The 25,767-nt window shown below is 49.1% G+C and overlaps 1 protein-coding gene and 1 long non-coding RNA gene across 2 annotated transcripts in view; one reads left to right on the top strand and one right to left on the bottom strand.

Moving 5' to 3' along the window:
• HYDIN (HYDIN, axonemal central pair apparatus protein) overlaps positions 1–18,146 on the bottom strand; it is a 104,038-nt gene extending 85,892 nt beyond the window's left edge. The window contains 6 exon segments of the mRNA NM_001159371.3: positions 1,426–1,550; positions 6,980–7,179; positions 12,561–12,695; positions 15,350–15,469; positions 16,522–16,647; positions 17,641–18,146. Coding sequence (NP_001152843.3) covers positions 1,426–1,550; positions 6,980–7,179; positions 12,561–12,695; positions 15,350–15,469; positions 16,522–16,647; positions 17,641–17,760 — 826 coding nt within the window. The 5' untranslated portion in view covers positions 17,761–18,146.
• A 1,403-nt stretch (positions 18,147–19,549) lies between these two features.
• LOC121106581 lies at positions 19,550–23,621 on the top strand. Its single transcript, XR_005839130.2, has 2 exons — positions 19,550–21,357; positions 22,384–23,621. It is a non-coding gene; the product is annotated as an uncharacterized LOC121106581 (long non-coding RNA).
• Positions 23,622–25,767: the final 2,146 nt, after the last annotated feature.

Genomic DNA, 25,767 nt, shown 5'->3' with positions numbered 1-25,767 from the left:
ACATGGTGTGGGCTGGGAGTCATCCAGGAGGACCCAAGGCACCAGCCACATGCTTTGTGCTGCCACATGCAGGACCCTTCCCAGGAGGAACGCTCACCAGGCTGGGTTCATAAGCTCTTTCTCACACCACCACCTGAAGTCAAGGTGACAAACAGGGACATGCTACAGCCCAGAACATCTCAAGCCCCCTCCGTGTCAGTGCAGGCTGGGACTTTGTGCATACAGACACACATACATGGGGCACATGGAGCAGTATGGACGTGCAGAGCATCAGGGCCAGATTTTCACTACATACACATTTCCTTCACACTCATCTGAAAAGTCTGTAACAGAAGGAATACCCAACCTCTGCAAAAACCACACATCACGCACCCAACCCTACAAATCAACCAACTGACCCACGGAAAACCACCACCACTCACAAGCCAGCAAGTCAATACAGACACAGCCACGCCAGCAAAGTGCCTCCCAGCATCCTAAGCTGCTATTTTGCTCTTAGTGCTTGTTTCATAACCAAGTCTGGTGGCAGCTCTGCAGGAGCAGCACGGCTGCTTTCTGTATGCAGGTCATGGTGCTTGGCCAAATCAGCCCAGCCCCACTGTGAGGCTGGAGCTCCGCACCACCCCTGCAATGAGCAGCTTTGGAGAATGACTGATTAAATGTTTCAGTTTCACTTCAACAAATCAACTCTGCAGCATTTTACTTGTTTGTATGCTGCCAAGCTAGGCAGATAATCTCTTTATTATTCCTTTGCTTGCCTCCTTGATCTGTAGTTTACTTAAAAATAACCGTAGTGCTGTGCGGAAAGGCAGGGAGGAGATCATGGGTTCATCCCCAGGTAGGTGGCATGCGGCCCTGGGATGTCACCTACCCCATGGCAAGCAGCCGAACACAGGCCAACCAACCACTTTGAAGCCAATGCGCTTCACCCCTGTAAGAACAAAACTCAGGGTTTTCAGAGAAGACCATGAAAGTCTGTCTGTCTTTCTCTCCACCTGGGGAGGGAAGCGAGCTGCTAGGATGAAAAGGAATGATGGAATCACTGTGGTGTGTGGGGAGAATGTTGACACTAGGGTCTCCCAGGGATGCACCAGGACATGATGACATAGGACACGCAAAAGGACAAACTCAGCCCATGCCATCATTTCATAGAATGAAATCACAGAATCATTTGAGTTGGAGAGGACTCATAAAGGTCATCTAGTCCAACTCCTCTGCAATGAACAGGAACACCAACAGCTCCATCAGGCACTCACAGCCCAGACCAGCCTGACCTTAAACATCTCCAAAAACTGAAACATCCAGATTTCTCTGAATCTGGATGTTTCAGAGAAAAAGGTTCAGAAGTTGCTTGCAGGGGAAACTTCACATCATTCTGTTTGGAAGGCAGCAGAAGGCGTGCACTGCACGTTGCCCAGCACTCACCTGTGTCATAGTGAACCACCAGGGACTCGCAGTGGTCCCCAGTCTTCAGTGGGTGAAACTCCACTGTTACTTGCATGGTGTCACCAATCCCAAGGGTCCCAATGGAGGGATCAACAGAGAAAGGGCTGCAATGCAAAGACAGGCATCAGAGATATCACAGGAGATTTGGAAATAATAACCTCTTCCAGGGTGTAAGGCTATTATACTTCACCTCACCAAGCAGATAAAACACATCATCAGAGTAAGAACAGAATACATAGGATCAGACATACAGCTACTGTCTCCCACTTCTGAAGAGATTCCGCCCTCAGAAGACCACATGGTGCAAAGTGACCTCTTCTCCCCCATATTCTGCATCCAGCTCTTCCTCTCTGCATTCTCAGGAGTCAGACCACTAGGAACTCAACCAGAGAACTGTTTTTGAACAGCAGAGCCCAAAATTGCTATTTGCATGCAAAACTGACCCCAATTTTCTCAAGCCTATCTTATCCAGCCACCTTCAAACCTCACCTCAAGAGAGGCAAATGTCAAAGCAAGGCCTGTTTCATGGAGATTACAGCCTAGAATCAGACAGAGGAATATGTATCCCTAGAAGACTGGAGAATAATTATGCATTAATTTGCAGAATTCAGCCTTTTTACTTTGAAAGTAACCTGTTTTAACCTAAGGAAGGGCACGCTGTATCAGCCACTCAATGAAAGTTGCTCTAAGAAAAGGAACAACCAGAAAAGTATGTGCACAAATGTAGATTAGAGTGAAGCCACAGAAACAAGACAGCATTATAAGGATCATCCCATTTTCAGCCTGAAGGATTCCATCAAGCATCAGTAACAGGAGCATATGAATGGGAGTTTAACAGTTTGCTGTATTCACAAACCATGCAGTCTGTGACTCCGGGTTGCAGTCTGAGCTTGGTAACCATTTGCTTGGCCCACCAGACAAATTCATAGAACCACAGAATCATTAAGGTTGGAAGAGACCTCTTGGGTCACCAAGTCTGAACCAACCCACCCCCACCATGCCCACTGACCACGTCCCTCAGTGCCACATCTCCATGGTTCTTGGCCACCTCCAGGGATGGGGACTTCCCCATCTCCCTGAGCAGCCTATGCCAATGCTCAGATTCCATACAACAAGCTGAAAATAATTATTAAAGTGTGTTGGTACACTTTGGGTTTACTACAAACAATTCTGGTGTGTCACCAGGTTAACAGCGCTTGGCTGCCAGCTGTAGAACTCTACCTTCATGCTAAGGGAGAAGCCAGATGAAGTGTGGCAACTTGGCTTCATGGTTCTTGCACGGCCCCACTCAAAAGACAGAAGTTTTGTGTTCAGCACTTCGCTGGTCGTCAAATTATCACCTACAAAATATGCTCTGCAGAGCTTTAACCATGATTAGAGAAACGCAATGCACACAAAAATAATGAGAACTGGAGACACTCACAAGCTGAACTTTGTTCATCTGAGTAGCGACAGCTGATAAAATTGCTGGAGTTTCTGCTCATTAATGAGGTATAGCAGCAATTAGTGGTCTGACCTGTTCCCATTATGCTTGGAGCATTGCTGCTAGCTCTAGCAGGAGCAGCAGTGAGCCCATAGCATTTGCACACTGACAGGAGACCTCAGCCTCTTCCCAGGGCAGAGCTCATTCCATTGCAGCTGAGCAGGAGGCTCTCACATATCTCCAGTAAGATGTTCCCAGTCACCCCAAAGGGCTCCTCAAGGACACAGTTCGTTCTTTCCATCAAAGAACATGGATCAGCTCCTCAAGCCCCATTAACAGCAGCTGCCTGCTAGGGAAGGGATTCAGTTTCCAGCATCGCTGAGAAGTCATACAATCACAGGATGATTAAGGCTGGGAAGGACCTCTCAGATCCCCAAGTCCAACCCCAGCCCACTCCCACCATGCCCACGTCCCTCAGTGCCACACCTCCATGGGTCTTGAACACCTCCAGGTTGCCTGGGACAGAGCTGGTGCTTGGGTGTGACCTCCAGAGTAGCAAAGGAAAACTTTCCCTTTCCAGCTCAGAAGAGCTGCTAATGAAGGGGATTCCCCACACTTCAGTACCACCTCCTGCTCTATCTCCCCACTCCTCTCCAGCACTGGCTGCGATGGAGCAACCCCACACCTCCCACATCCTACCCCAAATCCTCCCACCATCCCTCACCACATCAGGACACAAAGACGCAAAAGCTCTGCAGCTAAACTTAGTTCCCCCAAACTTCTGTCAAGGCAGTTAAGCCATTCTCTGCAGCCCCCCGATAAGAAATGGTAAGAGACATCCCTGATGCATTGTAATAGCCAAGTGAAAACTACTGCCAAGAACAGAAGCTGGCAGCCTAAACCTTGGCCTTTTATCCATTAATTGTCATTTAATTGTGAGCTGTTCTTTAAAGATAATTCTGGTCCTGCTAGATCTGCCCTTCCAATGAATCACCACTGCTCCCAAAAGACAGGAAATCTTTCAGAAGATAAGCTTTGTGGTTTCCTTTTTAATCACTCGTTTTCTTCTGACATCCTTTGTAAAACGATGCCCATTTGGATGTTTGCTTTGGTGTACGACATCAAAACTTGTGCAGGTCCTGCTCTTTAATATCCCAGTGGATATTAAAGGGATATAGTGCCTTGCAAGCACAGCCAGATCCCCAGTATACATGTTATTCAGCCACACCAATTTGGAAGAGGTCTTCTCACTGGTATCCAACTCAGATCTCATCTACTACTGCCCTTTGGAAAGGGACTGATGCTAGAGAAAGGCTGTCAGTTGCATACCTCAGGTTTGTTTTCACGTCCTCTTTTCTCCTACAATCAGGCAGTGTGCAAGGAGCTCTTTCTTCACGTCCCATGGCACACTCCTCTCCTACAACCAAACACATTTCCTCTTTAGCCTACCTGGTGCCTTAATCTGCATTTTAAGAACAACTTGATGTGAGGAAAAAGAAATAATTTTCAGCCTTCTGTTTGATTGCATTAAAAGCTGGCTCCTGCTCCAAAGACAACAGTCAAATCTACAGGTGGTTGAATTGCCTCATTTGTCCATTAAGTTCCTTTGCAGGTAAAACACAAAGATCAACTCATATCAGTACATATTAATTTTAGTAATAGTACAGCAGCCAAAGTCAAGCTTGTAGTTGTTCCAGCAAGCTGACTCTCTTGGATCTTGGAAGCATACAAGGCTTGAGAAGAAGACAACTTTCCAGTGATGAGAAGCCCTGGGCAGGATCAGCAGCTCACAGCTCCATCTTTCTGCTCTCTCACTGCTCCTGTCCTTCATGTTCACATCCCTTCATGGTCTTCATGGCCTTTGACATACCTATACATGTATGTACATATGCATGGCCTATTATTTGCTTCCAAACACCATTTTTGACTCAAATGTAGTGGAATGACATTTATATTCCTGAATATCAAAGAAGAAAATCATTATTGTGCCTTAATGATGAGGAGAGGGTGACAGACTTTCTACACTTATACTGTCATTATTATCAAGCTTTGCAAGAAGAGGAAACACAGGCAAGACAGTGCCAGACAGCACTAAGGGAGTGCTTTGTTCACCAGTGGTCCAAATGTGACCATGTCGTCTGATAGATGCCATGGAAAGAGAGACCTCTGAGCAAAGAGCGGCTGAAGGATGCTGAGTTAGTTCCATGGATTCACTTCCTTTATTCAGTAAAAAATTAAACACGTTCAACTTTAGCTGCTTAATTTCTCCTCCAAATAAGAACAGACTGAAATTGCCCCGCATTTAAGCGGGTAAGACTGGCACTCGTCTCCCAGAGCACCTATGCAATAACTCTTGATTACTGCACCTTACATTTACACTGAGCTCTCCAGGACAGGGAACATAAGTCATTCATTTCCAAAGCTCCTGGCACATTCTAAACGCTCTGCGATGATAATTAATCATCAAGTTGTTACGGAAGTTATTCAGAAGAACTGGCGACACATTCAACTAAATCTTCACTAATAATGATGCAGCCTTTGTTCTACCCTTCCCTAACAGGAAATTAATCCCCCAACATTAGCAGGAGAATGGCCTCTTTCCGTGAAAGGCTGTGTAAATATATTTGTTCAGAGACAATTGTCAGCTAACGATCTATTAGCCTGCAGAGCAGCTCTGAATCTCACATCTCCTTGGTGTGGCAGCCCAGAGCCCGTTTCTCTCCTGCTAACCATGCCCAGCACGTGGGCACAAGAAGCTACAGAAGCGAGGGAACCTTCAGTGTCGAAGACATTCAAAGCTCTACAGAAAAAAGCCTTTAGTGCTACTTGCAAACCTGATCAAACTCTGAAGCTGGTCGTCTTCCAAGCAGGGTGTTTGCTCAATGATCTCCAAGAGGTCCCTTCCAGCCCAAATTCTTGTCATTCTGTCTGACAATTCTAAGTCATCCTATTTCCATTTCACATATTCCCCACAATTCTTATATTTCCCATTCATCTGTGCATATATGCAATGGCACGAGGCAAACAGACAGGCATTAGAGGAACTCAGCCCTTTTAGAGGTTCCCACTGAAGAATTCTTTATGACATTTCACTGAACAAAAGCAAAAAAAGAAGGCAGGAACACAGGAACTTCTGAGTACTTAAGAAGGAATCTGAAGGAAAGCGAGTGCCACTCTTAATTAGAATAAAATGCTGCTTATATTCAAAGATTTAGATCATCTGCTTGAAATTTTGAGCTGGTTTTCAAAAGTTCATAATGAAATGGAAGAGATGACAGATGCCCTCAACGGGCAAGAGAAATCATATCAGCTTTTGATCTTTGAATGCACACAATCCAGTTATCCGGAGCCCTGCTTTTTCTGTGCAGTTTGAGATAAAGCTTTTCTAACATCTCCCATTTCTTTACAGCAAATTGGGACCGACGGGTTTGATTGCCAAACTTCAACTTTTAATATCCATAGCAAGCAGAACTCAATATATGCTGTATCAGTTGATAGTTGCTAAGAGTATTGAAAAATGCTGAACACCTAGTCAATCTCTATTTAGATTCTGACAGCTTGACCTCGAAATCCCAGAGGAAAACTGTAGTGACTTAGAAGTTCCTGCCTACACATTCTCCGCAATGCAAAGGCTGCCTTCCTTCAATGCAGAGCACAACCCTTGAACTCACTCCGTTGTTTAATAGCTTCTCTGTCCATGCATTTCTATCTTTTTTCCCCTGTTGCAAGGCTTCAGCAAAGGAGATTTTTAGTTCCCCCTTGAAGGATGTCATGCTCTTTCCCATTCTACTTCCTGATCCATCCTTAGGAAGGGAGCAGAGCAAATCCCAGACCTCTGCTCACCTGGTCTCCCCGGGCTTTGTTGGAACTCCTCTTGGGCTTCATCCTGTGTACAAGCTAATTGGGGCACCTCCTGCCCCTACTGGCAACCATCACCATTGATTTGGGGCCACAGAGCAGCTCTGAAGTCAGGGTCTGCTCAACTCCACTTCAGAGCTCATTCCACCTAACACTGGGTGATGGGAGTCAGATCAAACCCAAAGCTCCCCACCCACACAGTGCTATTCTCAGGGCTCCAGCACCTTGAAGGCACAACCTGGCAGCCTTTACCTGTGGGTGCTGATGTGGTAACGAGCCTCACGGTTGCCAACGTTGCGAACCAGCAGAGTTCTCTGGGTGCTGTGCTTGACTGGGCAGACCGAGAAGTTGAGCTGGTCAGGGAAGTCCAGGATAGCTCGGGCTCCTATGGCTCGGATGGGCACCACAAACTTCTCCCTCTCTGTGATGCAGGTCAGCTGGTGGAAGTAGTCCTGTGGGAAGGAAGTGGGATCATCAGGAATGCATTTAGTACCTTTGCAGAAGGAAAGCCACTCTTTGCTATGCGTTCATTCAATAATGCAGCAGTACTTTTTATTTAATGACTTTTAATTCCAGTAGAATGACCGGTAGAGGCTTGTTAACTTGCCAAGAGGAAGCAGCTCCATTGCTTCACCTGCTTTCCCAGCAGGCTGACAGCCAGCTTCATGCCATGGGAGGACAAAGTTACCTGATAGCTGGGTTCTGAACAACCAATGCAATGATTTCACAGAAGGGATTAGAGCATGAACAAGAATCTGCTCTGAGCTTCAAAGCACAGCAGGTAACCCAGTTACACACTGCTAAGCCCAGCCATGCAGTGACGTGGCTCCTTGCGGCTTGGCAAGGGCTGCTCAGGTACATCTTCTAAAGGACCTGGCCACACACACAATTAACAGCCAGATTGGGATGAAGGACATAACAAACAGGACACAACACCTATGTCAGTGGCAGGTTGGTGAGTGGGGCGTTTGTTCCCCATCACCACCCTAACAGTGCCACCAATGACAAAGCTGGGGACACTCCCTTAAAAGCCCACCTTATCCATCTTCCCACTCCAAACATGGCTCAGCCCTATACCCAAACTGTCCCTGAGAACAACGACAGCACTTTTAGCACCAACAACTCCCACCCACCTACAGCAACTCATCTGCATCATATTCCAGCCTTACATTCTCTTTGTGCCTGATCTCTGTTTCACCTCACATCTCATCCTAGCCTTGGGGGATGCAAAGACAGCACTGCTTCCTCTCTGTTGCATATTCTGGCATGGCTGATGCCCTAATTACATCTCTCATGTAACTCCTCTGGAATAAATGCCTCGGTGCCCTGTTGACATGCCTACCCTGTGGCAGTGCGAACACCCATCTCTACTACAGCCAGCAGCTCAAGCCTTTAGCTCAGTCAGAAGCTTGAGTCCCCCTCCCAGCTGCCTTCCTTTCAGCAGTGGGAAGGAGAATCCAACCACATCACAGGGCCAAGATGATGGATCGCCATGTGCACAGCAGGGCAGCACCAAGGACAGCACCAGCTGGAGGCACTGCCTCGCCCCACTGCAACCAGCCAAGGGTTACGGCCAGGTCGATAAAGGCTGTGCCTCATATCCCTCTCTTGCTGTTGCAGTCCTTTTCCCTTTGAACTCCCTTGAGATCATTTCCTTGCTGCTCCAAGGACACAATAATACAAAACTGCTGTAGGGACTGCACTTAGCATCAAGCTTCCTTAGCCAGAACCCATTCAAACCCCTTTGGTGCTCAGGCTCCCTTGCCTGCCCTGAGCTCCCTGAGCCTGACGGGGCATGGACACCCAGGACTGGGCTAGGACCTGGCCCCAGCAGCACCCACTGTCCCAGCACGCTCACCACCTGCTCCACTGTGGTTAGGGTTGCAGTAATAGATGCCATCACATCCAGGACATAAAAAGGAATAATGAAAGGTCTTGTTTTCTAGATGCATCTCAAATTCGCGCTGGAAACCGCAGGAGGGTTTTGGTTTCTCATCTTTAGAAGGTAAAACGTCAGGAAGGGAACTGCAGCAATGCCTACAGAATTGAATATCGCGTTTCAAGAGAGTTTCATCTTCGGCGAGTCTTTCTGAATTAGCAATTTGGTTCTCAATCTTGCAGCCTAAGTCCTCTAAGATAAAAGAGAAGGGCAGCTCCTGTGAACTCAAAGCACCTGTTATCTGGGTATTTCATGTTCTGGACCATTCAGACCATCAGAAACCACATTAGGAAATGAAAAAAGCAATTTACTTCTTATTGTTGTTGCTTTGGCCACCCTACTGTAACGTGGGCATTGTGAATCTGGCTGAAAGCCTTGTGCCTCGTTAAGCCTTGGCACGACGTCTTTCCTTATCTCCGCCGTGCAGATGCCAGGTAGACAGAGGAGGACATGGGGAGTTCAGATCAGCTGCAGGATAAGGAGGAAAGAAACTTCAGCAACTGGAGCTACTGGAGGGAAATAACGGGAACTCATTTTCAAGTCATTACTGTGAAGGAGGGAGTGGATCAGCAGCCAAGGAATTAATACCTGCTCCAGCTGAAATCCCAAAGCAAGCACAGGGCACCGTGCACAAGCACTGGGGCTGCTCACAAAGCACAACACGGGGTCTGCTGCAAAGACAGGGAAATGACAGCTGCAATCCTCTGCCGCGTTGCCAGGACAGCAGCTCAGCTATGCACTCAGTTACGGTCCAGGGGTATTGCCAAAACCAATCTTTGCAACAGCAAACCCCCAGCAGACCGTTTAAAAGCAGTCTCCTAAACAAACATGCCTGAGAGAGGAAGGGGTTACATCACTTACACGCTTTAAAGGTTGTTTATAGCTAGCTTTAGGCTACAGATTTTCACAAAAATATGACCTCATCCTTCATATGACTCCTCTGTTTCAGGGAAAATCACCACACAATGCTGCCTTTTCCCTTACTCACCTCGGACAAGCAATAAGTTACAAGCTCTAGCCTTCACAATATGACTGCTGGCATTTGCATTAGTGCCCACTGAAATTAAAGCAACTGCTCGCATCAGAGTTGTCATTCCAGGCTCTCTGCAAACTCACGCTCACATTAAAGTTGATGTCAGCATGACAGTAATTAACTGCCCAATAAACCAGCAACTCAGGTGTCAGCTGAGCTGCACAACTGGTAAATACATTGCTGAATTCCTTGCAGCAGACAACTGGAGAGCCAAAAGGTCCCTCAAGGTGGGGTCATACGGAAAGTCTAAAAGGAAAGCTCCATGCTGGAACCATGGTACCATAAAGGGCCATTAAATGAGAGGCTGGTGGGTGATGACAACACCACAGAAGGATGGCTGCCCATCCCCTTCCTCAGCCACCAGCTCACAGACTTCCCCATGGGTCCTTTTGTCCCAGGTTCGCTGCCTCAATCTTCAGCCCCCGCTCTCCACCCTACAAGTCTTCTCAGAAGTGCACTTGGAATAGCAGAACACCTCTATAGCAGGCGTGGTCTGAATTTTCAGGGAGATAATTCCAGTAATGCAATAACTCAACATCCTGTCATATTTCATACTATCAATGAGCATTAACGCAGTCTCCACTGAGCATCAGGAATGAATTTTGCAAACCTCAGACTGAACTCACGTTGCCTGCAAACATTGTATTGCTACAGCAAAAAGAGCAAGGAAGAAAAAAAACAAAGCAGATTAAGCTGTGCTTTGTTTCTTGGGCACTTCTCGCCTCCTTCCTTTCAGATAATCTATAACAAAGCTGAAGGACGTGATGCATATCCCTGCCCACTGCTTGTTTGCTCTGCAGCCCGTAATGGCAGGACACGTTGTGGAGCCAGAATGCAGAGACACAGAAATCAGAGGCGGCGAGAGTAACTAATTGGAAATGTTGCCCAACAGAAGAATTATCCATTTGTATTTATAACATGAGTGCCAATATACAAGACGTGTCGGCTGCGTGCTGGCTTTGACAGCCCAGCCATGTGGCACGCTACCAGATGGCTGTGAGGCAGCAAGAAGCTGCTCATTTTCCAGAAAGGGCTTAGGAGGCACGTGGCATTTCAGCCACAAACCACTTGCATGCTCCTCTTATTTAGGGCTCAGCACAGCCCAGCTCTGAGCTTCACTCCCGCGAATTAGCAATGAGAGCCAAAGCAAGAAAACCCCAAACCAATCCTACAGTTGGAGGCATTGGTGCCCACAACCCAATTCTCTGCAGCATCCATTGGGTCATGGAGCACTCAAGAGGCAGCAGAGGTGCACAGCCAGAGTGCCTGGAGTTGGCAGGGACCCTTAGGGTCACCAAGTGCCACCCTTCTCCGTTAGGGCCACATCCAGGGGGAAAACCTCCTGACTGCGCTACCGATGCATTCCCAAAGCGTTGGTCCTTCATGCTTCCTGAATTCTCCCTTTGCTCCTGATGATGTCCCCATATTGCCCTGCTGACTCTCTTAGCTTGAAGAGTGGTGTTCTGCTCTCTGTGGGCGCCAGTTTTCCTCCTCTACCCCCCGAAAATGGGCGCTCAGTAATTAGTACAGATAAATCACATTTTAAAGTCACTGGTGTATTTCACAAGGCCTACATCGCTGAGATTAAGCTCTTGGGTAGTTTGGAAAACTGCCCTAGGCCAACCTAACTCTTACCCTAAATATTAATGATGTTAAATGATTTCTCAGACACTCCAAAGGAACAGATTATTCCCCAGGCATGGGGAGCAAGGGACCACAGGGCATTTCCTCTTTAGTTTTCTCTACCTGCTGTTTGAGAAAGGGACAAAGTGTTACATTAAATCAGAATCAAGCGAATAAAAGAAGTAAAGGCAGCAACACCCAAAGAGACACTGTACTTCTGTTCTGGTGCAGAAATGCACATGGTGGCATGGAATGGGAGCCCCATGCACAAGGACACAGCCACACCAAGATCACAAGTTTGGAACATCTCTACATGGAAGAACAGGGCAGATGGAGTCTGCCCATTTATCCCTACGCGTGCTTCATCCTTTGCATCACACCAACCTCCTGCTGGGTGAGGAATGTCTACAGCCTGTGCCAGGCTGGCTCAGCCACACGCAGAGCTTCCTCCCACCCAGGCACACAGTTGGACTGTGGCCAAGCATCCCTGGGGATGGCACAGCTGCAAGGCTGTGTAGCAGAAGGGATGAATGAGCATAATCTTCAGTCCAGCCCTGGGTGAGGCAGGAAAGTGGCTGCCAGATGAGAGAGAGAGAAGCTCTTTCTGGATCTATTTATTCCTGTAGTATTTTCCATATTAATTGAACCCCTCTCTTAAAAGAGAAAGATGATTTATCAACACTCCCCCCTGCCATTTTCTTTGTTTTCTTACTCTTGTGTGCATCTTCCCCAGGACATCTCCCTACCACAAAAAGAGGAGTTCTTCACCCCTGAACCCAATCAGACATTACATTAAACATCCAGGTTGGATATTAGGAACAATTTCTTCTCCATAAGAGTGGTGAGGCACTGGCACAGGGTGTCCAAGTAGGTGCGTTGTCACCATCCCCAGAGGTATTCCAGAATCATAAAGATGTGACACCTGATATGGTCAGTGGGCATGGTGGGGGTGGGCTGGGGCCAGACTTGGGGATCTTAGATGTCTTTTCCGACCTTAATGATTCTATGATTCTACATGCCTCTATGACAGATGATTTCAGGAAACGTGTGAAGGATCAAAGTCTGAAACAAGAGCTTTCAGCCTATGAGGGCACAATCTTCACCCTGGTTGAAGAGTTACTCAATCCCACTGAAATCAGCGCTGTTCCCCAAAAGCCACACCTCGCCCTCGGGGGGCTGCAGGGATTGAAATTTGATGCCAACCAAAGACATCGACCTCCTGCGACCTCCAGTCTCACCTTGTTCTCCTCAGGGGTGAAAAGGATGCGGAAAGTGGAAGCCATGCCAGGTGCTACCTTACGGCACACGTCACCGGGGCTGATCAGCTTGAAGTAAGGCGAGCTCTCCAAGACGACCTTCACCAGGCGAGGAACCTGCAGGAAAGACATGAAGGTATTGGATTTTTTCTCTATTTCTACCTAGGTTGCAAAGATATGACCCTGTGCAGGCTACATCCTTCCTCAACTGCCTTTACAAAGCATTTTTAGCCCCGGAGGTACACACAGACAATATTCTGGAAGTACAAGCAAGAGCAAAGTGTGGAATGTAGGAAGACTGAGACAACCACAGAAGAAAAGGGATGTCACTGAGAGCTGTTAAAAAGGGTTGTGAAGAAGCAAGGGATCATGGGGGAAAGCTGGTCTAGAAGATGAGAGTAGCCAACTTGCCAAAATGATGGAGAGTTGCACTACCCTTGCCTAGAAACTCTCTAGGCTGTGGGTTGTGTGTACCAATTATGGGCATGAAAGGCATTTTCTGCCTTAAGATATGTGACCAGCACTGACACGCTGTGTGGGTTGGTCATTAAAAGCCAGTCTCAGCCCCAGACAAACAAGCAGGTGTTTCCAGGTGCACAGATACCAACCCCAGAGCTCCAAGTCTTGTCTCAAAGCCTCCAACAGGCCACTTCAGCCAATGGGCAGCTTCAGCAATCAAGGAACCCACCCAGCGCACACAGATGCTTTGGTTGCTGAGTCCCCTTGAAGATGAGCACCTTCAGCAAAAGCCACCCTCAACACCTCAGAGGGGAGAAAGAAGCAGCCTGAAGGCAGAAAAGCAACTTCACAAGAGACGTGAGCAGTATGTATATCAAAGCCCTTTTGCATCTGAATCATCACAGAGCCTCTATCTGCAATATACTTCATGGGATTTTATGGAGCAGACAACCTCAAGCTACTGTGCAATATAAGTCAGTATGATTCAGAGGGATCTGGGAAACTGGGAGAAAACTTTATGAGAGCACACACAACCAGAAGCCAACTAAATTAGAATATAACAACCCCTCTTGGGATTATCATCTCCATACACTAAAACATGCCAAGGATTTTACTCAGCTGATCTTACTTTTACATCAGTGCTGTCCAATAGCTGAGGTCTTACTAGCTTCAAAAACTAATTCATTTTGGAAAAAAAAGTTAACAATTCACACATTGTCTCCCCCTTGTTGGGCATACAAATCCCAGGGTGCAGCTGTACAAGTTTATTATTTTTTACTGGGAACAGCAGAGATGTTGATGCAGATGTTCTTTTCCACTTGAAGAAGCATGAATAGAGCAAATGAACTGCTTGCCTGTTGGCTAGCACCTGGCAAAGACAAACATTATGGAGTGCCACGTGGATAACAGAGCAGCTGAAGCCAAAAGTCTTGATGGAAATGAAGCTGTAGCAGAAGAGAAACTGAGGCAACTCTTAAAAATAAATTTTTTTGGTAAAGGGTCCATGCAGACCACACAAATGTTATTCCTTGGGTGCTCCTGTGCCTCTTTCCAATATTCCCAAGCTAAATGCTAGACAAAGAAAACAGCAGAGCTCCCTAGGAATAACTGACACACTACACAACATCCATCTTGCCAAAGGGTCTTCCATTACCAACCTGTTGCCTCAGGACGTTCTTGGCTCCTTCTTGCTGCTCTTCCACCTACTACACACCCCAAGAGCTTTTTGCCCACCTGTGCATGCCCAGCAGGTAGAACTGGAGAGGGCTCCACGCACCCACTTTCCTCCCCCCACACATACATCTCACTGCTCAGATATGATGCGAGGGAATGGCCCCAAGACATGCCAGGGAAGGTTGGATATTAGGAACAATTTCTTCTCAGAAAGAGCAGTGAGGCAGTGACACAGCTGCCCAGAGAGGTGGGAGAGTCACCATCCCTGGAGGTGGTCAAGAACCTTTGGGATGTGGCAGTGAGGGTCGTGGTGAAGTACGTTGGGGTTGGACTTGGGTATCTGAGAGGTCTTCTCTAACCTTAATGATTCCATGATTCTACATGCTTCTGTGCCAGAGCTGTATCTTTGATCATGTCTTTCTTTTTCTGACCTTCCTCTGCTTCCCAGTATGTTTATTTCTACATGCCAAGAGAAACCCCTGCATGCACAATGCTCTCCCCAGAGCACTTCCCAGCTCAGCTCCCTTCCTCCCTCCTGTCTGCTTCCACCAGCTCGCACTTGGCACAAGCCTCATTCGAGCAAACATTTCCCCTGCTGAAACTGAAAAGGTCTCAATTTTCCTCTTTAAACTGGAAGTAAAATTGCTGACATTTTTCAACTTTTCCCTTCTCGACTTTCTTGAGAAATCTCAAAACACTCACAAGATTATTTCAAGTAAAGGCAGAGACCTTCAAAAGCCTATTACTCTGGGCGTGCTGTGGTTCTCCAAAGGGAAAGCAGAAAGCCACATTATCTTAGAAAAGCCTGAGCAGAACCAAATTAAGCCTAAAAAAGAAATGCAGCTCTGGAGGTGAAGCACAATCGAGGAAGATAAGACCTGTGCAGCCCTCAACATGCCCATCTGTCCAGAGCTTTCAAGAGGAAGGATGTTGTCCCAAAAATCTCCTTTGGGTTAGAACCCACCCATGCATGGTCAAAACTAGTGATAAAAGCCCTAATATCACAGGAACATCTCCACGTCTTTGTGACAGGAAGAATGTGAGACATTTTGTTCTGGATATGGCATGCTGCATTCCACATGCACTGTGCCACTCTCCTCTCCCAGCACAGTTTTAAAGCCGCACAGCCCAGCACTTACCCTGTCGTTGTTCCTCAGAACCAGGGGTACCTCGTAGACCTCGCAGGGGATGTAGCTCTGGAACACCACCTCGGATGGGAAAGGCTGGAACAAGGTCTGATCCAGGTCAACTGAGGAGAACTGGAAATATGAGACAGCAGTGAAAGGAGCCAGTGTGGTCACACAGTCCTAGAGGACTCATCAGAAGAGCCACGAGCACTCAGGGAGGAGCTGAAGCCCAAGAGTTTGTGTAGGGTTCCAAGACCAACTCTCGGGATGAGCTTTGCTCTGAGACAGAGATTGAGTCCCACAAGTCCCTAGATATCTCATTTGGTTGTGGAGCACAGAAACCAGCAAGCACAGAATGGTGCCAAAGGAGGGAAGACCAAAAAGAAAGCAACGCAGTAGGACAATGGCAAGTGGGGTGAGCGCTGGATGGTGGTAAAGTTCACCTCTTGTCAAGCGTTACTGGACAACTTGAGCAAGGCTGGACCTGGCATCTCCATCTCCAATGAGCTTTATGTGGAGGGATGATTTATTTCATGCACTCTGGGCACTCATCCAACATGCCCCCATCTCCTGTGCTGTACAGGGCAACTCTGCACCAACCCGTCACAGGTCTCTGGCTGGTAAACTGCTCAGCAACCCACCTTGTGTCACATACTGAGCAATCCTCCAGAACAAAGCACATCTGCTCACTCTGCCAGGTGTAGGTACCTAGCAAGACCACACAGCTGGCAAATTCAGCACCCCATAGGTGTCCCAGCCCAAAGCATTAATAAAATAATTTTTGTTAATCAATCTTGAGTCACTGCCATAGGGCACCCAGCCTTCAAGGGCCCATGCTGCCGCCAGCAATGGAGCTGTGGCCCTAATCCCCATCAGGGAGCAAGGATGGAAGAGGGCAGCTTGTTTCCTGCTCCATCCTTCCCCCATGCTGCGCTTTAGCAAGGGCAGCTAAGCTCCAGCACTGACTTCAGCTGTTTATTTCCATTGGCTTCAGCATTAAAAACACCCCAACGATGCAAAAACATTTTGCCTTTCCTTCCGCCCAAGGAACTCCAGCACCGTCAGCGCTTCCAGAGGGCAGCAGGACCTTCTCACACTGCTACTGAGAGAAGCTGGGGGCAAACCTGACACGTGCTCCTGAAACGTCACGTTAAACAGCAAGGAAAAGGGCAGGAAAAGGGTACCTTCTGGTGGGAGGTGTCACTCATGTCCAGGAGCTGGACAATGCGGGGCCGTCGCGTGCTGTGGGTGCTGGCCAACCTCTGCTCCGTGGTGAGGGACATCTCCTTCAGGAAGGCAGAAGGAGTCAGCTGCAAGGCAAAACCCAGCCAGGGCTGCAGAAAGGCCTTCCTCCTGAAAGGCTTTTCTTGTTCAAGCCCCACCGATGAATCATTTATGACTGCAGCCACTAGGACAGTCCTGGAAGACCCGTAAGTTACCTGCTGAAATATTCATCGCCAGTAAATTAATTATATAGAGCGGAATACACATGCTCCAACAGAGCAGCTCTGTCCCATTAGCCTCTCCTCCGTGATTCGAAGTGACATGTTTGGGGATTTCTGCTCTTTGGGCATTTGTTTCCTCTTTAGTTTTGCTGCATGGAGCTGGTGACCTTTGAGGAGAGCAGGGAGGAGCTCGTCCCAGGTCCCCAGCTCCACACAATGCGTTTGCGTGCAGAGATGTCACCACTGGGCGAGTCGCAGGAGAGCAGCGCTGTGCCAGGACCAGGTCTGGGGTCCAAGTCCTCATTTACCTTGTTCTAACTGCTTGTTTGCTGCAGGTTGGCCTTGCAGACCCCATGCAGAGGTCTGCCTACGTGCCTCCTCAATAGAGGCACAGCACCAGGTCAGCTCTGGTCGGCAGAGGGGACATTTGAGGATGAGGAAGAGAGACTGGCCTCGCTCCATTGCAGTGTGCTCAAAACCAGGATGAGAGCTGTTTTGGAGCTTTTCTCGGCCATGTCCTGCCAAGCCCTCAGGCAGCATTTGCAGCTCAGCAGACACAGGTACCATCACAGCCTGTGGCGGGAGGTGTCCCTGCCTCACACCATGGGGACACAGCAAGGAGCACGTGTTGGAGCTTCAGCTGTCCTTGTGCAATACCTCATAGGCTCAGCTCAGCTCCAGTGCACACAGGCAAGAGCCTGGACTTCCCCTAAAGCAACACACAGCCTGTCCCCAAGGCACCACAACGGCCACCAGACCTCCAACAGAGAAGCATGGCAGCAAGGAGGGGAAATGGAGGATGGATCCAGGGAAGTTCCCCACCCTAACAGCTCCCACCTGGCCACAGTTGGTACTTACTGTTACAGGCTCCTCCGCCTCGGTGACCAGCTTTGAGTTACAAGGTGTCACCACTTCGTTCTGGAACCCATCGGGGCTTTTGGAGGATCCCACGGACTGGTGGAGCTTGTTGGTAGCCATATTTCAGCTGACCTGCAAGAAGCAGCAGTGGGACTTTTAAAATCCAGAGGAGAACTCAGACTGCGAGGTCTCAGTGCCAGCACTGAGATACCAGGATTTGCATCCAGGCTGTAGCTGGATGCCTGGACAGGAGCATACCCATGCACTTGGCACAGGAGGAAGCAACACAGCACTGCCAGCCTGGTGCAACTTTGTGCTCAGAGCATTACCAACAACCACAAAGCCCCTGGGATCACAATGCCCTGAGCATCAATAACAGCACACCACTTCCCTGCCTTGCCAGCCACGTTTCTACCCTTCGTGCCAGGAGCCTTCTAACGAACAGCGCATTGAGTTCAATACTCTGATGAGGAGTTATCGTTTCTCAGGGCTAATTTGGTTGGCTTAAGTTACAAAAATTACCCAGCAAACATGATTCCTTCCAGGCATGAAATTACCCTGGTGCTCAAGAGCATCTCTCAGTGGAGAACAAGGGCCCTAATTTCCTTTTATTAACACCCAAACTCAAAGCTCCCTACGGGCGTTACAGAGGCTGTAACAGCAGTGAGAGCATGAAACCCTTTAAAGAACACAAGCAACGAGTTCAAATGTAAACACAACATGTGAAAGCAGGGCCACTGACAAGCCCTCCATAAGCATCCCCAGGAAGTTCATCACTTCATTCCCTCGCTCCCCAAGCAGTGCTGTACACATTTGTAACATCAGACCCTTCATGCAGCACTAGGAAAGGACGAGCACAGAAGTAAAGGACAGTCCTCAACCCAAAAGGCACAGACAGGCATACATGGTGGCTGCTTCCCTCTGCTCTTATGGGAGAAACAAGGGAGCACAGCCCAGTCCTGCAGGCACAAGGACGTGCTACAGCAAGAGGCAGGGTTTCAAGCTGGAAACAACCATTTTTTCCAAGAGAAACGTAATGGGGATGATATAACATTAATCTGGATTTCTGCGCTTTATTACCAGGTCTTGAGAATAACTGGATTATTTGTTACAATTTTCTAGCTGTAATTTAACTTTGCCTGAAATTAATCCTGTTCATCATGCCCACGATGTCTATTTCCATCCCCCATCCCATTACCCCCACCTCCAGCAGGGCACAGCTGCAGCCCAGGGCCTCGCTGAGCTCCAGCATTAGGAGGGGACGAGCAGAATGAAAGAAGCCATGGCCCCACTGAGGTTTGGCGGGGGCTGCAAGCAGCCAGAAACGTGAGGATTGCAATCCTTCTGTGCTCCAGGTCTGCTGGAGCCAAGGGCTATTAATGGGTGATGCCTCTGCTCCTGGCACCTCAGTTTTGGGTTGAGTGCAGACACCCCCTGAGCTGGGCATTAGCCCAGAACTCTGAGCAGGTTTTGGGTGGAAGTTCCTAACGTGTCCCCCAGAACCCCATATACCAGAGCAGAAAAAGCTAAACTGAAGGTCACCAAGGACACACAGCCTTCACTCCCCCCCAAGGCTTCTTTTAAGCCACAGCCAAGCCTCTGCCTCCACTACAAGCTGCACAGCAACTTCACAGCTCCCCGACACCCTTCCATCTCCCCCAGATGTGCTCCTAGCTCAGTTCACTCCTACTGAGCATCACACAGCTGTCAGCCCTCCGGCCAACAGAGCTCCTCACCCCCACCCTGTGGTCAGACCCTACCTTAGGACAGGCAATTAGCGCTCCTCTGGCTGGATTCACTCTGTGCAGCACCCAGTCCTGCTGCACAAATGGCTCCCAGTGGCTGTGGATGAGCCAGGGGGACAGGAGCAGGGCAGGGAACCGTTGGGATGATTTGGAGACCAACGGAACCTGGGGAGCAACCGACAGGGCTTGGACGTTGGGCTGCCTGGGTGCCCCAACCCACAGCCCTCTGTTATAGCCCAGCCTTCCTCCTGGGAGCTGCACTGGCTACCCAAAGCAGAAAACACTACAAAGGATGAGGAAGAACAGCAACAAAACCATATTCAGCAGCCTAGGAGTAACATATACCAGGAAGGGCACACTGACCCAGCCATGAATTTGGGGTTTCACCTTCACTCACATCACAAGCACAGATGTGTGCTTCAGCATTTGTGGCTTCAGGATTGCTTCAGCTCCAGGTTGGAGCGGAGATTGCCTTTTGCCTTTCTCAGTGTCCCAGTGGGGCGACTTGGGCTGTGGCTGCGTGGTTTGCAGTGTCACCCACATGAAAATTACAGCCCTTGCAAATCACCACAGCCCATCCATTTCTTAAACATCTCACTTGGCAGTGAATGATGGTGGCAGTGTCAGAAAGCAGCCCTTCGAGTAGCATTTGTTAACATTGCTGGGACAGCAGATAAATGAATTCAGATGCCACAGACATGGTAATCATTTCTTTAAGAGGAAAGGCAAGGCTCCCATGCTGGCTTACGAAGCAAGAACTTAACTTCTGTTTTGTTGACCCAGGGAGGACCCCAAGCACAAGGCAGAGCACCTCTGTGCGGCAGTGCTGGCCATGCCTTGGGGCTGTCCTCTGCTGCTGCAGCTGCTGAATTGCATCTCTGATGAGCTTGATGCAATTAACGGCACCCATAGGTGCACCAGCCAAGGCCACCTGTCCTACAGGAGGATCTCAGCTCCAGGGAGCTTCACGTGTTTTTGGTACAGCTTTTTTGTGAGGCGCTCAGCCCCAGGTGAACCAAATCACCACATCCGTTTGGGAGGGAACAAGGAGCTCTCAGCTCGAAAGCCAACACTCAGTATTTGGGAGGCAGGGAGATCTCAGCCCTGGAAACAAGTGCTGAAACTCACACCTGAACATCTCTCAACTGATGCCCAGTCACAAACCAAAGCAGGAACCCAAAAGCCAGGGCAAAGGAGCCCCAGATGTGACAGCTTCATGTGCTCAAGGCACCAGCAGATGTGCTGTAAGGCCAGGGGGAGCACCACCCATGCTTATGGTTTCATCCCAGGAGGCAGAACTTAAGAGATGCCACAGATGTCACGGTGGAAGCCATCAACCCTCTCACACCTGGCTAGAGATGCACTCACAAGCACCTTGTGCTCCTTCCCAGCAGCTCCCAAAGCAATGTTAGAGCCTCCCCTGCCCAGCACAGATGTGATTCCTGCCTACTGCAGGCAGACGGCACACCTGGAGCCAGCCTTCATGCTCCACCAGCTGTCATTGACCTCAGTGACTCAGCCCCACTCTTGGTTTTGTTCCTGCTATTGAACTCACCACCTATTTCTCCTGTTTCCAGCCCAAACCATCCTGCTGCACCGGGAAGCTGAATTCCTCAGTGCTGCTGGGTAAGAGCTTGAGTTAGCACCAGCAGCTGCTACACAGCCCTGCCTTGCATGGGGTTCTTCTCTCCCAAAGTTTGGGCGATGGCAAACAAGTCACTGAAATGGCCACAGAGTGAAAAGAGAAAGAATGAAAGAACTGCCCTCATTAAAAGTATGGAGCATCAACCAGGATCTGAGCTCCAGACTCAGGAGACCCAGGCAACTTTCTGCTTGGATGCCTGTTTCCTCTCTATGAAAGACCAGGATCATCTTCAGAGGGAAGGAAAAGGGTTTGTTGCACGATGTGGGCTCACAGCTGCTGCAGTGAGTCCTTGCAAGAAAGGTCTGCAGAGCACCTCCCTGCTTCCAGGTGAGCTTTTGTGGCCACGAGCTGCATGAGTGGTCAATCAAAGCAGGTGTCAACCTCTGACCAGTGCTTGGCTCATATCCCAGGCTGGGGTCACACAGCCAAACTAACCCCGTGGATCTGTAGGCAGAAGGCAGGGCTGCGTGCACACGTCCAGCACGTGAAGTCAAACCAAATGAGAAATACCAAATTTCTTCAGACATTAAGATAAAAAACAGAGGGGTTGGGATGAAGGCAGCTTCCTGCCTGTACGTGCTGTGACTGCAGGCTGGGAGCTGATCCCTCACCGCCGACTGCCCTTCCCTGCTCATCAGCACACTCCGCACTGCAGTATGTGGAACCCAGCTCTCCTAGTAGCACAGACCCATCTGTGTCTGAATTCTCCTCTGGTATACACACCTTAAATCTTCTTTCTCCTTCCTTCTGCAAAGACAAAGCATCTCTCTGGAGTAATTGGATAATTGGCCTTTCTATTATGCTTTGCTGGAAGAGCAAGACAGGAGATCCGTTAAAACCGCGCATCAGGATGCTATTGAACAGTTTTGTTGGTCTAAATCATCTTGCCCCATTCAGGCTTAAGTAGCAAGATCACATTTCTTGCCTAGAAATCGCCTGCTTAGCCATAATTACCATATAAACAGCACCTCAAGAAAGCCAAGAAAGGAGAAGCAGAGCTTCCAGGACTAATCTCTTGCTCCTCTAGCCCACTGCTAAGCAGCTGAGTGCTTTCTAAATCAAGTCACACTACCCAGGAAGCTTCACCTGCCACCTTTACATTCCACTCCCTCCATATTTTATCACTTAGGTGCTGTCACCCTGCAATTTATCACAAAAGCTCTACCACGGCTGAGATAATTAATAGCAGGCTGGTATTATGCCTCCCATTTGACTAAACTTCAGCCCTCAGCTGGCCGTTAGGTGGCCCAAACTCCTCTCCAAGGGCTTCTGGAGGCTCTTCATCTCTATATATTAGAATTTACAACTGCAGCTCTTGCCTCCAGCACTTACAGTGTTGTTTGCCCTTCCCAGCAGCCTCTCCCATGTATGCCCAAGCAGGAAGAAAGGAAACTGCCAGCATCCCTGGAAGATACAGCCTCCTTTTCCAAACCACCTCCAGTTTGCAGTGCAGGCTGCAGAACGCACCCTGACCAGTGACCCCGAAGGCATCTGCTGAGGGGCACCACAAGTTCCAATCCTGCAAGCCTCTCAGCTGTTCTGATCTGTCTTCAAAAGCTTTCCTGTGAAACAGAGCTGCATATATATTCATACCCAGCTCTCATCGTTCTGCTTCCATCCTTGGAAGAACGCAAGCGTGAATTCAACTCAAAGATGCCAAATTGGAGACGAGTAGATAACTAAAGGCAGAGGAATAACCCCACCTCGACCCCACCTTGGCTGGATTGAGCTTTGGGCCAAATCCTTGATTCACCCTCAGTGATTCCTGTCCTTGGACAAGGGACAGAGGCTCCAGGCCTTGCTCAGAGGAAACAGCCCGGAGGTATGCAACAACCACAGAGATGGGGCACCCAGGGACACGGTCAGTGGGCACAGTGGGGTTCAGCTGGACTTAGGGATCTTCATGGTCTTTTCCAACCTTAAAGATTCTGTCATCTGCACCCTCCTGGGTGCACGGTGAAGCCAAGCCTTGTATCTTCCCTATGCACGCACAGGAACGGCCTCTTGGGAAGCCACCTATGGATGCACAGCACCAGGAGAGGACAGAGCTTTGCAGTCGCCTCCACCTATTCCCACCTGCCGCTCTTTCCATCATCAACCTTCCCACCGTGGATTACTCCCAAGCACCTCTTGATGGGGGAATCCCCCCAAGCACTGATCTGTGTGGCCACACAGGGTTAACTGCCCCACAGAGATCCGTGCCCCCTCACCCCCCAGCACTGAAAACCACCCTCTATTTCACCCAGAACCCCCCCCACTATGGCAAAGGAGGGGACTCAGCCATCACCACCTCACTGCGGTGTGCTCCCAGCCCCCCAGGACCACTCTCCTCACCCCATGGATGCACTCACACTCCAGTCCCAAACTCAGCACTGCCGGGCTGTTGCCATTCTTGTTCCCAAAGCAACGGGACCGCCCAGCTGGGCCCACGTCACTGCCCTGGGGACGCTGCCAGGGAGGAGGTGGCCATGGGATGTGGCTGGGTGTGGGATGCTCAGCGCTCACGACCCCACTGCTCAACAACCCAGCTGTGCTTCCCCCTTTCTTCCTATTTTATCCATAACAAAATAAAGGCACAGACAGTAGAGACAGCTGCTGAGCAGCACATTCTCTCAAAGTAATAGCAAAGGCTCAAAGAAAGCAGACCACGAGCACAGCAAGCACGCAGGGAAACCTCCCCCCAGACACAACGCATCGCTGCGTTTATCCTAAGGCAGAGCTGCAGTTAGGGAAACACGTGGCAGAATGCAAGGCATTTCTCCCAGCTCTATCACCCGGGCCAGGTGTAAGACAAGCAGCTTTGGGCAGCACACAGGTTTGAATTGTGTGGTCTGCACACAGCCAGGGGTCAGACTCGGTGGCCCCCGCAGGTCCCTTCCAGCTGGGGATATTGCACAGCTACCACACAGCCCCCTCCCATAAGCACAGCCTAACAGCTGCCAACTCTTCACTGAGCCCAAAGGATCCCAGATGCCATCACCGAGGAGCTCCAGGTGGCTCTGAGCTCCATATCCCCGCAGTCCACTCTAACAGATGCATTTCACCTGAGTGCCTCCGCTCCATGTGCTCGTGCAGGGCCAAACACGGGGGCTCGAGTGAGCTTAGAGCTTGCCAAATTTTGCTTGAATTCCTCATTTCAAGCCATAGATGCTTCTGCAACTAAGGAACAGAACTGATTCACTGGCTGACAAGACCACAGTGGCAAACTGAACTCGCACAAGGTGGCAAATAAGAGCATTTCCATATCAGACATCCAGAGATTAATTTGTCCTTTGTAGCGAGCACGAGCTTATTTCATTAAGAATCAGTCCCCCACACGTCAGACTGAGCCTCGGGCAAATGCCACGGTGTGAAAAAGTGTGAAATAATTATCTAAAATAGCATGTCATCGCTTCATCTTCCCCAAACACCCTCAGACAAAAATGCTTCTGCTTAAATAGCTGGAACTGCAGCCATTAATGCATCTCACCTGGGAGCCTGTGCGTCCTGCTCCTGCACCACAGCCCAGGGGCTGCATAGGGAGTGCAGTGAATTCACTGGGTTCCTTCATGCAAAGGCACAGAGGTTTTATTTCTGAAGATTGCTACTCGTCACAGACCAGCACAAACATGTGCAGTAAATAACTAATACACACATATGTGGAATGTCTCATTCTCACTGTAAAGCCTCCTCAAAAGATTCACATCCTTGCGATACTCACCCCTGCTATGCAGTACATCACATTGCTCTGCCAAGCAAGCACTGTCCCACCATGCTCTGACCTAAGAGCTGCATTACCTGCAGGGTGATCCACCTTTCCCTTATGTTCTTCATACTGCTACAGGGATGAGCAAGGCATTAACAGACAGTGAACAGCAGGGTTCCGAGGTCAGGGAAACAGAGGAAGATGTGATCTGCAGCTTTTCCCAGCCACTGCTTCCCCCCCGGTCTCAGGGCAGCAGGTGAGGGTCAGTTTCCTTACTATCAGCCATATGGACACTGTGCTAAGGATATCACAGCTGCCCAGAGAGGTGGTGGTGTCCCATCCCTGCAGACAGCCAAGGTCAGGCTGGACAGGGCTCCGAGCACTGATGGAGCTTTGGTTGTCTCTTCTCAGTGCAGGAAGAGGGAACAGATGGCCTTCAAGGGTCTCTTCCAACTCAAGCCATTCTATGATAGTCTGGTTATTTCACTTCTCTTTTTTTCCCATATTAGATTAAGGCTTGTCAAGATGTGGCACAAAGTTGAAGCAGTTGTTTTTCCTTCCTAGATGAGTTATCTGTGAAGTAAAGCAGAGTTAACAGTACAGGAGAAGCCTCGGATAGGGAAGCTCAAACAAGCTGGATGGGGAAAAATAACACATCCTAAGAGTTTTTCTATGTAATGACCTCGATTCCAAAGCCACAACTCAGCCATTCAGCTGCCCTCTCTGTCCTGGGTAACCCCTGCAAAACCCACAGAGGGGTCAACTCCCTTTGCACCCCTTCAGCACCCCAAGCCCCTGCAGGAAGCAGGGGACAGCTGATGCAGAAAGACTGCTGCAGAGAGCGTGGTGATGGAGCAGAAGGAGTGCGTGCTCCCTGTGCAAAACACTGCTTTATTTGACTCTCTCAGCTTTTGCACACAAAACCCCCGGGGGGCTCCAGTGTTTTGCAAAACACATGTGTTCTGCCAAAGCTGCTTAATTTCTGAGGACAGAGAAGGTAAACACTGCAGATTATTACTTTTCCTAGCTAGCAGGGACTTGGAAGGAAATGA

The sequence above is a fragment of the Gallus gallus genome, chromosome 11, assembly GCF_016699485.2.
Source record: "Gallus gallus isolate bGalGal1 chromosome 11, bGalGal1.mat.broiler.GRCg7b, whole genome shotgun sequence".
Classification (NCBI taxonomy): Eukaryota; Metazoa; Chordata; class Aves; order Galliformes; family Phasianidae; genus Gallus; species Gallus gallus.
The sequence above is the reverse complement of the archived record's forward strand: the minus strand, read 5'-3'. Positions and strand labels throughout refer to the sequence as shown.